The sequence below is a fragment of the Malania oleifera genome, chromosome 13, assembly GCF_029873635.1.
Source record: "Malania oleifera isolate guangnan ecotype guangnan chromosome 13, ASM2987363v1, whole genome shotgun sequence".
Classification (NCBI taxonomy): domain Eukaryota; kingdom Viridiplantae; phylum Streptophyta; class Magnoliopsida; order Santalales; family Ximeniaceae; genus Malania; species Malania oleifera.
Genome location: NC_080429.1, coordinates 23745189 through 23756763, shown reverse-complemented (window position 1 = coordinate 23756763; position 11575 = coordinate 23745189). Strand labels below are relative to the sequence as shown.

Below are 11575 nucleotides of genomic sequence, written 5' to 3'. Positions count from 1 at the left end.
AATAGGCGGGACAAAAGACACAAACTTTTCTTGAGGTTTAGTAAAAAGATAAGAATCGCTTTTAAGGTTTCAAAAATTCTATTAACCTCCCGTAATGTTTCAAAAATATCACAGACCTCCTTTAAAATTTATCAAAAAAAAAATTAAAAAACAAACCTTTCTCAAAAGACTTGTCTTTTTGTAAAATATAAATAATGTTTATATCTTTTTAGCAAATCGTAAGAAAAGTTCTTGAAGTTATTAAAAATTGAGAGGAGGTTCATATAATTTTTGACATTGTCCCTTTACTAAAGATAGAGAAAGATCAATATATTTTATCCAAACAGATATATATCATTACTAGTTGTAGTCTTCCCCAAGGCTAGTCATTGAGATTTACTTCAGCATTGTACACAAATCATGCTTGAAGGTTTTCTGCAAAGTAAGTTGAAGATGTATTTTCTAAATGAAAAGAAAATAGACATATATATATTCCCTCATTCATGGCATCCTATGACAAAATCTATGAACCTACCATGTAATTTACGGTGAATCAGTCAATTGTCGCCAAGACGATGGCTGCTTCCACGAAAAGCACCTCCGGCGGGTGCATCGGGCTGCTCCGGAGGACCACCGCTTGATTGTGTTGCTTGAGGGCGTGTGTGCCTCCCATCCAGACGGAAGCTTCTTCCTCGGAAAGCAACTCCGGCGGCCGGATCACGCTGCACCGGCGAGTTCACCTGTACTCCTTCACCCCAGTACGCAGCCAATTTGTGACTGCATTGCCATTAAGGATGATACTTTTTCTTTGCGTAAATCTCCAGGATTTCTGATATTATTTACCTTTTTTTTTTCTTGCTGGATTTTGGGTATAATGCATGTTTACACCTGTTCATATATAGAAAACGCATGTGTTTCATTGATCTTCGAATGGATACATCAATGATGCCCAAGCAAATTCCATGTGGTGTTAAGAAATTTCCCATATATTTATTCTCTGGTTTCTTAATTAGGAGAGAAGTTGTTCAGCTTTAAATAATAGCGTTTGTTTGGATGAATGATTTTGTAAAGGGAAGACAAGAAGGAGAAGAAAATAATTTTTTAGGTGGTGTTTGGGAGGATGGATTTAAGACTTTGAATTTAGATTTGAATGAAACTCATAAATGTTTTTCAAATCCATACAAATCCAAATCTAATACCTTATGCTCATCCTTTCTCTATTCAAATATAATTGAAGATTAATAAACAAAGTGAAAGTGACGAGCAAAGTCAATTTTTTGTTCGCGAATTTATCCCCCCAAAAACATACACTTTCATGTTTTGTTCAAATTTTTGTTTTCGAAAACAATTGAAAGTAGATTTTCTCACATTTTCTTTTTTGATTTCCATGTGCTTGGGGTTCTAAATTGGAGACTAGGATTAAGAAAACTGATGCATGTTTTGGTAAGTAGGCAACAGTAAAGGATACACCCAAAGGGGAGTCTTGAAGATGTATTTTCCACCAGCTAGAGGATGCAGGACTGTTAGGAAGTAATAGAGATGTCCCACGACAATCCCAAGGATATCTGGTTTTAATGGATTTCCAAAAAGCAAATCCAGTGCAAGCATTGCCCAAGGAAGATAGAACCCCTGCAAGCAAACAAAGCCCTTTGTCACTCATTTAAAAAAGTTAAATCAATCTCAACCACTTCCAAAGAACTAAAATCCTCCTCAATCTGGCTCCACAAAATCCCAAATCCCTAAAGCAGAAAGGAGCTCACAAGTGTGTAGAACTAGTTCCCTGTGCCTCAATTTTAGGGTATTTGTAATAGTTAATCAAGGAAAATTAAAGCTTAAGGATGTGTAAATTCAAATTTTTGTTCATTCATTCATCATCTATTTTATTTTCTTTCTTACTTTCCTTATAACCAATTCCTTTTCAGATTTTCCTTCCCTTTCCCAAATTCCAAACAGTGCCTTAGAGTAAAGTATTTTCTTATAACAAGCCCAACACTGCTTATTTACTACAAGTACTTCGAGTAATTTAATTTCTAATAAAAAGGGTTTAAAAGAGTACTTTGTTTGTCTAACTAATGTTCTTTTGAAAGAAAATCTCATTGGCAGTCGACCACTCATAATAAGTGAAGCACTTCTCCATAACTGCTGCCAAACGGATCTAAACAGCTCAAAAACCTTTTATGAGTTCTAACTGTAAGACATTAATTGCCTCAAATGAAATTATATTCATATTTGTTGAGGTAATATGAAAGGTCTTTAAGTAAAATATTGTTATCATAATTGTAATTATGTTTTCTGATTAATGATCTCAGAATTTTGTAAAACTATAATGACATCTCGGAATATGAGAAGTTTATAATTATGATAAAATTATGATACATTATTAATCACTTGATAGAAGTGATTATAAAAGAGAGGTTAGGGACTCGTCCTATCTCAACTTATGATGCTTATGCTAAATATATCCATCAAATTAAGTTGAAGCATAAGGAAGAGCAAGAGTTGTGAGATAGAAATACAATCTGAAATATATATTTATATATATATATATATATATATATATATATATATATATATTTGGAGGCTATGGATCAAGGTATGTTTTATTTTAATGTTAATGATTGTAAAATTATGAGTTTCGAAGGTCTTAAAATTATGATGTATGAATAACGTTTATCATGTTTAAACTGACATGTGGTAGCAGAGCGAAGTTGTAGAAACTCATGATTTTCAATTATGATTAAGGGTTCAGGTTTCGTTAAATTTTAGTTTATGAATCAAGACATAATAACCTTCTATTTATTTTAAGGCATAATGGTGTAATTATGGTACGTTTTGGTTAATAAAATCTGACAATGCAGCACGTTTCCAAACTTATTTTATGAACACTGTGTTTAATTCTATTATGCCATGATACATCTTAAAATTTATGTAATAATAATGATGGTGAAAATGTCTGATGTAATAGTAAATATATATAATGTTAATGTATGTTAATATGAATCTACAAGTATTTTGCCAACATGTTTACGTTACTCACAATATTTTAACATTGTGATGTTATAAAGTATTTTGATTTTAATCACCAAAGTGACTAAATTATTAAGTACTCATATCTTTGATGCTAGAATGATATAAAATTATTATAAGACATCAAAAATCACCTAAAAATCGATTAATTGTTCTTATAATATAAGAATAATGTTTTGGTAATATTATTATGTATTATTATTTTATCTATTTATCCAAAGATAATAGATACTTATAATGAGTACATATAATGTTACCAAAGTAATGTTAAAATTTAAAATTTAATTAGCATCATTTTAAAGCTCTTTACATTAGTGTTTTTCCCAAAGGAAAACATTAATATATTTATGTTTGTGATCTTATAAATGTTTCATTCAAAGCATTAAGTATGGTTAATTCTTACAGTATCTGTGTCTGGATCATTACACTTGCATGCTTCATCCATTCCAATGTTTAATGGGTTAACTTTTGTTGATTGGAGTGAACAAATTCAATTTCACCTCGGTGTATTGAATCTTGATTTGGAACTCTTAAGTGATTAGCTTGCTGCTATTATTGATTCTAACAGTGCTGAAGAAATAACCTATTATAATAATTCAGAAAAATCAAACAGGTTAAGTTTGATGTTTATGCAAATGAGTGTTACAAATAACATCAAGACAGCTATTCCCAAAACTAAAAGTGCTAAAGAGTTTTTAAAGTTTGTGGGGGAGCGTTCCCAAACAGTAGATAAGTCTCTTGTTGAGACATTAATGGGTACGTTAACCATCATGAAGTTTGATGGTTCACGTACTATGCATGAGCATGTTGTTAAAATGACAAATATTGCAGCAAAAGTTAAGACTTTGGGAATGGATGTGAATGAAAATTTCCTTGTTCAATTCATTTTAAACTCATTACTGACTGAACATGGATTGTTTCAAATGAACTATAACACCATGAAAGATAAATGGAATGTGCATAAGTTGCACAGTATGCTAGTTCAAGAGGAAACACGACTGAACAATAAAGGAATTCACTTTATTCATTATGTGAACAATCAAGGAGCTGAAAAGAAAGTAAAGAAGCATGGAAATGGGAAAATATCTTTAAGAGGAATGAATCCTCTTTTCATATCCAAAAGAAGTTATCAAGTAAGGACAAGTGTCGTTTCCGTGGGAAACCTGGACATTACTAGAAGTACTGCTTGAAACGGAAAGCTTGGTTTGAAAGGAAGGGTTTAAACCTAATGCTTATGTATGTTTCAAATCAAATTTAGCTGAAGTTTCTTATAATACTTGGTGGATTGATTCGTTTATCTTCACGGGGAACAGAATAAAAGTATCAGTTGAAGCTGTCATTATTTAATCGTTTAATTCTAGACACTGGTTATTGTTTGGATTTATATGAGACTTTTTATGTTCCTAGTATTTATAGGAATTTAGTTTCATTATCTAAATTGGATGTTTCTGGATACACTTGTAATTTTAATAAAAGATATTTTAGTTTATTTAAGGATACCTGTATGGTTGGTTATGGTATGCTTTGTGATGGATTATATAAGTTAAAACTTGATAATCTTTATGTTGAAACTCTTTTAACCTCGCATCATAGTATTGACACTAAACGAAGTTTAGTGAATGAACGATCTGCTTACTTGTGGCATAAACGGTTAGGTCATATTTTCAAAGAAAAACTGGAAAGATTAGTAAAGAGTGAAATACTTCCGGATTTGGATTTCACTGACCTTGACATTTGTGTATATTGTATTAAAGGAAAGCAGACAAGACACACAAAAAAAGGAGCCACAAGGAGCACTCAGCTTCTAGAAATTATACACACTGATATATGTGGACCCTTTGACGTAAATACCTTTACTAATGATAGATATTTCATCACCTTTATCGATGATTTTTCACGTTATGGATATGTCTACTTGCTACATGATAAAGCTCAAGCGGTAAATGCTTTGGAGATTTATGTAAATGAAGTTGAAAAAAAATTAGACAGAAAGGTGAAAATTGTTAGATCTAATAGAGGAGGTGAATATTATGGAAGGTATAACGAAACTGGACAACTACTTGGTCCATTTGCTAAATTTCTTGAAAAGCATGGTATTTGTGCTCAATACACAATGCCAGATACACCAGAACAGAATGGTGTATCAGAAAGGCGTAATAGGACTTTGATGGGTATGATTAGGAGCATGATAAGTAGAAAGTCTTTACCCAATTCATTGTGGATGTATGCTTTAAAAACTGCCATGTACGTATTAAACCGTGTTCCTAGTAAGGCAATTCCAAAGACACTATTTGAGCTTTGGACTGGTAGGAAACCAAGTTTACGACACCTGCATGTTTGGGGTTGTCAAGAAGAAATTAAAGTTGGTAATCCACAAGAAAAGAAGCTGGATGCAAGAGCAATCAGTGGTAATTTCATTGGTTATCCAGAAAAATCGAAAGGCGGTATATTTTATTGTCCTAATCATGTCACAAAAAATGTTGAAACTGGAAATGTTAGGTTCATTGAGAATGATGAAACTAGTGGGAGTATGGTTCCATTAAATGTGGAAATTAAGGAAATTACAACTCTCGCTATTCAAAGTAAACCTATTATAGAAAAACCACAAGAGGTTGCATTAAGACGATCTCAAAGAGAAAAGAGATTTGCTATCTCGGATGATTATGTGGTTTATCTTCAAGAGTCAGATTTTGACTTAGGGATTGAAGATGATCTAGTTTCGTTTTCACAGGCAATTAGTTGTGATAATTTTGATAAATGGATGGATGCCATGAAAAAAGAGTTAAAGTCTATGGAACAAAATGAAGTCTAGGATCTTGCAGAATTGTCAGAAGGTTGCAAGAGAGTTGGATGTAAATGGCTTTTTAAAACCAAACGAGATTCTCGTGGTAACCTTGAACATTACAAGGCCAGACTTGCTGCTAAAGGCTTTACTTAGAAAAATGGTATTGATTATAAAGAGACTTTTTCACCGGTCTCTAAGAAAGATTCTTTCAGAATTATTATGGCTTTAGTAGCTCATTACGATTTAGAGTTACATCAATGGATGTGAAAATTGCCTTTCTAAATGGAAATTTAGATGAAGATGTTTATATGGATCAACCATTGGGTTTTATAGTTGAAGGGAAAGAAAATTTGTTGTGTAAACTTAAGAAGTCAATATACGGACTTAAACAAGCTTCCTGGCAATGGTATCTTAAGTTTAATAATATCATTGGTTCCTTTGGATTTAAAGAAAACACTGTTGATCGGTGTATATATTTGAAGATTAGTGGGAGTAAGTTTATATTCCTGATTTTGTATGTTGATGATATTTTGCTTGCAACTAATGATCTTGGTCTGTTACATGAAACTAAAGAATTTCTCTCTAAAAACTTTGAAATGAAAGATATGAGAGAGACAAAGTATGTGATCGGAATAGAAACATTTCGAGATCGGTCCCAAGGACTGGTTGGTTTGTCTCAGAAAGGTTATATAAATAAAGTTTTAGAGAGATTTAACATGGACCAATGCTTAGCTTCATCCGTTCCAATTTAGAAAGGAGACAAGTTCAGTCTCATGCAATGTCCTAAAAATGATCTGGAACGGAGGCAAATGAAGGATGTTCCTTATGCATCTGTTGTTGGTAGCTTGATGTACGCTCAAACGTGCACAAGGCCTAACATTAGCTTTACAGTTGGAATGTTCGGTAGATATCAAAGTAATCCAGGAATGATTCACTAAAAGGCAAAGAAAGTTCTAAGATACTTGCAAAGAACGAAAGATTACAAGCTTATGTATCGAAGGTCTGATCATCTTGAGGTGGTTGGATATTCGGATTCTAAGATGGTTGGATATTCAGATTCTGATTTTGTTGGATGTGTGGATATAAGAAAGTCCACATTTGACTATGTATACTTGCTAGTCGGAGGAGTAATTTCATGGAAGAGTGTGAAACAGTCAATAATTGCAACATCCACTATGGAAGTTGAATTTGTAACTTGCTTTGAGGCTATAGTCAGGCTAATTGGCTACGGAACTTTATTTCAGGACTTGGAATAGTCCACAGTATCGCCAAGCCGCTTTATTGTCTGCAACTGTCTTCTTCTCTAAGGATGATAAGTATTCCAAGGGAGCTAAGCATATGCAATTGAAATATTTTGTTGTTAAAGAAGACGTACAGAAACAAAAAGTGTCAATTGAACATATTAAAACTGATTGTATGATAGCTGATCCTTTGATGAAAGGACTGCCGCCTAAAACATTTATTGGTCATGTTGAAAAGATGGGCATTATTGAATCTTAATGCATGTTATTCAATTAATATTTGAGCTTGATAATGAAAATGTTTTTGTTATTTCTGTTTTCCATTTTATATACATAATTGTTATGGAATAATGATAACATGACTAAATTTGGACCTAATGTATGCCTCTCAACTAAAAGATCATTATGTGTAGTGGAACTTGTATTGTAGTGCATGGAAGAAACTATGTTAATAAATATGATATGGAATCGCCATGACTCCAAGAAATTTTCTACATATTAATGATAATTAATGTATGCGCATTATGATCAACTATGTTAAGTAATTTCACTTGAGCCAAGTGGGAGAATGTAAGACATTAATTGTCTCAAATGAAATTATAATCATATTTGTTGAGGTAAGAAGAAAGGTTTTTAAATAAAATATTGTTATCATAATTGTAATTATGTTTTCTGATTAATGATCTCAGAATTTTGTAAAACTATAATGACATCTCGGAATATGAGAAATCTATAATTATGATACATTATTAATCACTTGATGGAAGTGATTGTAAAAGAGAGGTTAGAGACTGGCACTATCTCAACCTATGATGCTTATGCTAAATATATCCGTCGAATTAAGTTAAAGCATAAGGAAGAGCAAGAATTGTGAGATAGAAACACAGTTTGAAAATATATATATATATATATATATATATATATATATATATATATATTTGGAGGTTATGGATGAAGGTATATTTTATTTTAACGTTAATGATTGTAAAATTATGAGTTTTGAAGGTCTTAAAATTATGATGTATGAATAATGTTATCATGTTTAAACTTACACTAACTACCCAGCACACCTCTGTGCCCATAATTACAAGTTTTCATTTTTTTTTCCCCCTTTTTTATGGAAGATGATCTCTCCCATGATGTCAAACTTTATGCGAAGATTTTACATATATCTATTTCATTTTCCCCTATAGTTCTGTTTCGTTTGCTGTGTCATGCTCGCTCTTTGTTCCACGGCCAATATGAAGCCCCAGATGTAATCTGGCTTCCATGTAGCTTTCTTCTATTTACTGATTTTAAATCCTTTACCAAGATTTCATGACAATGCTTTCAAAATCATTTAGCACAGGCTCAGGTAGTCAGGTTGTGTTGTGTACATGTGTTAATACTGTAGATTCTACCATTGGCTCCCCTAAATTTTCTTCTCTTTATTTACAAGTGAGCTGCAGCCCAGAGTATGTCTTTCCCTTCTTGTTTTGGTCGCCCCAACATGACCCTTCTAATATGTCATTGTTAAGTTTATTGCTTTAATGTGGCGAATCCATTTTTAATTGATGATACTATTTACATAAGAAAACAAAAAACCATTTTAAACGTGATACAAGGACAGCTTGATTCATGAATTCATTTCAAATGCTGCATAAAATGAGAGAGAATGAACTAAAATTGGTGTTGCATTGATGTCCTACATGCTACAAGAAAGGAAAATATACAGTTTTCCTTTCCAGTGCAAACTTGCCAACAGAGTTCAATCACCTTCAGTTTTCCTTTGACATGCATTTTATGAAGCACATAAACCTTAGTTTCAATGTTTTCCATCTTAGATCCCAACCTCAGCTATGATAGAATGATGCTACAGAGTTAGTGTCCGATGAAGAAGACAAGCATGGGCAGGGTGTGCGGCGTGTGCCACCAAGCAGTAGGGTTGAAAATAAAACAAAGCATTCCATGAATAAAATTAGAAGAGGTTTACCTTCAATGACACAAGGCCATATATATTGATTAGTGCATTTGGGAACTCGCGGCCCCAAACATAGACAATCATAAAGACCAGGGATGCCCCCATAAATGGAGACCATAGAGCTGGAACTGCAGCCAGTGCCTACGGAAAAAATAGTAATGTCAGATATTGTACTTGCTGGTGTTGCCATGAAAATCTACTAGAGCAACTCCTTGGAAAGTGATTGAACTGATTTACCAATAGTGACAGTGCTCCAAAGATCAACATCCATAAGAAGTCTGCTGTCCTCTTGTCAAAGGGTCCCCTCTCTAACAAAACTCCATATTTTGCTCTGCACAATTTTAACTTTCAAGGCTATTAGATGCAATTCTACGAAGCATGTCTGTATTACCCGCTAAGATAAACAAACTCCGTTTCCCCACACTTGAGAACAGGTCAATAGAGCTTAAATGAATGTTTGAAACAATCGAGCTAGCCAGCTTTCTTACATTATAAAAAGGCGAAAAGCAAATCTGAATGAAAATATCCCAAGAAACAGGAAGTTTGTGATGAGCCTCCAGACCTGTATTTGCATCATTAGCAGAATGTACACAATCAAGCATGCCTTCAATCCCTCTTCCCCACCTCCCGTGCTTTCTTAGTAACATATAAGTTGAGACAAAGCTCTTGGAAGCTGAAGGATATATTACCTGAAAACGTTTTAGTACGAGTCCATAATGTAGGGCTATGTTGTTGTAGTTATAGAGCTCCAGATGGTATGCTGCTGTGGTCATCAGGCAAGCGACTCCATAGACCTTGCTCACTGGTGGTAGAGATTTATAGTATCTGCAGGAACAACATGATTATTTAACCAAGGCAGATGCTATTTTGAACCGACGAAACAAATTTAAAAGGAGCTTTGAATTATTAAGGGCTGTTTGGTATTACTATAAAAAATTAGAGAAATAAAAATAAAAAATTAGAAAAAGAAACTAAAAACTAGAAATTAGTAACCTGTTTTGTTAAAATTTATAAAACTAATACAAATTAAAAAATGGTTATTTTTCATATTTAAATCAAATAATATTATAAAAATGTGATTAAAATAATAAAATTACAAATAGTACACATTCAAAAATTACTATAATGTAAAAAAAATTATTGTAATTATTTATTTAATTGTTCTATTTTTAAAATTTACTTTACAATAAAAATTTTATTGGACATGATAATTGAAAAATAATAAAATTATTTTGTAATTGATTTTATCATTATTTTTTAAAATTAATATATATATATTTATATTAATGATATTTAAATTCATATGATTATTTAATTTTAATTTAAAAATATATAAAATGAATAATTTAATCCAAAAAAACTCTTTCTGGATATTAAAAGTTCAGGTAAAAAGTTGTCAAACAACTAAAAACCAACGACAGAAATACAAAACGGACAACATAAGAAAATGCGTTTTTATAATCTATTTCATCACTGTGGAGAAACAAAAATAGAAAACAGAAAACACAATGATACGGGTCCCTAAAGTGCAAGATTAAAGCAAGCAAAATACCCTTCAAGTGTAAAAAAAATAACATGAAAAATGACTTGAATGGATTTTTTAGCAGAGGACTATGTAAAGGATGCTAGATGAAATTGCAAGTGAGATGGTGGATGCAAATAACAATTCTCAGCCTTGTTTTTTTTCATTAAATGTCAGCCTTTGGTTAAACTAGGACTAACGAAACTTCTATGAAGTAGTGAGTTTTGTAGAACGTTTTGGCTGAAAGTCTGACAATTTAGGCTAGGAAAATCAATGCAAGGGGATTCAATTATCTTAGAAATCATCAATAAACAGATCAGGAGACCAGAGCAGAAGCAGATTAAGTAATGGGTGTTGGGTATTCCTCACAAATCAAAACCAGTTTGTAGACCTAGATATGCAGTGGAATGATTCTACACAAGCAAGAAACCTTTATACAACATCAAAAGCTTCATCGAACCACCAAATAATTTTATATAAACAGCTACACATATCATACAGAGAGCGAGAGAGAGAGAGAGAGGTTACTCCAGTGGCGTAGACATTGCAGATGATGGGGGAGGTGATTGGTGAGGAGGTGGGAAATGAAATGGGCATTTGTATATGTAGTGATAATTCATGATAGCATTTTGGAAATTAAGTTCTGAAGGAAAGACTTTTGGAGTCAACGCTAACCAGTGACAATTGGCCATGCGAAGGACCTTAATTTTCAAGTCTTCTTTCAGACCCGCACAACCAAACCAACCATTACGTTTAGCATCTCCATCTCTTTGAAAAAATTTCACGATATTTTAGTCTTCACGTGGGGTTTGGTCTCATCACTTCCCAATTAATTAAAAAAATAAGGGTCTCTTTAATTGTGAAAATTTTTATTTTGAATAATTATAAAAATTTGGCGTTTGATTCAAATTCCATGCTTTCAAATGTAAAGTAAGAATTAAAAATCTGAAAAAATAATAAAAAAATATTTTCAAACTTATCCATATAAATTTGAAAAATAAAAAAAAAATGAAAAATTAGTTAAATTTTTTATAATTTTTAATAAATTAAAATAAAAAATA

General features: G+C 32.4%; 1 protein-coding gene across 1 annotated transcript; it reads right to left on the bottom strand.

The window, feature by feature from the left end:
• Nucleotides 1-312: 312 nt before the first annotated feature.
• LOC131146816 (derlin-1-like) lies at nt 313-11272 on the bottom strand. The gene is made up of 7 exons (XM_058096609.1): nt 11043-11272; nt 9682-9817; nt 9481-9554; nt 9230-9323; nt 9005-9133; nt 1448-1608; nt 313-756 (listed from the first exon to the last, which is right to left on the bottom strand). Exons 1-7 carry the CDS (start codon nt 11204-11206, stop codon nt 537-539), a joined length of 978 nt encoding a protein of 325 aa, XP_057952592.1. The 5' UTR covers nt 11207-11272; the 3' UTR covers nt 313-536.
• Nucleotides 11273-11575: the final 303 nt, after the last annotated feature.

Bases quoted from the DNA above. Each gene is read 5' to 3' on its own strand.
- LOC131146816 (XM_058096609.1), bottom strand. From the start codon at position 11,206: ATGGCCAATTGTCACTGGTTAGCGTTGACTCCAAAAGTCTTTCCTTCA. The intron at 9,818-11,042 runs GTAACCTCTCTC...TTGTTCCTGCAG, and splicing joins GCAATGTCTACGCCACTGGA to ATACTATAAATCTCTACCAC. The intron at 9,555-9,681 runs GTAATATATCCT...ATGCAAATACAG, and splicing joins TCGTACTAAAACGTTTTCAG to GTCTGGAGGCTCATCACAAA.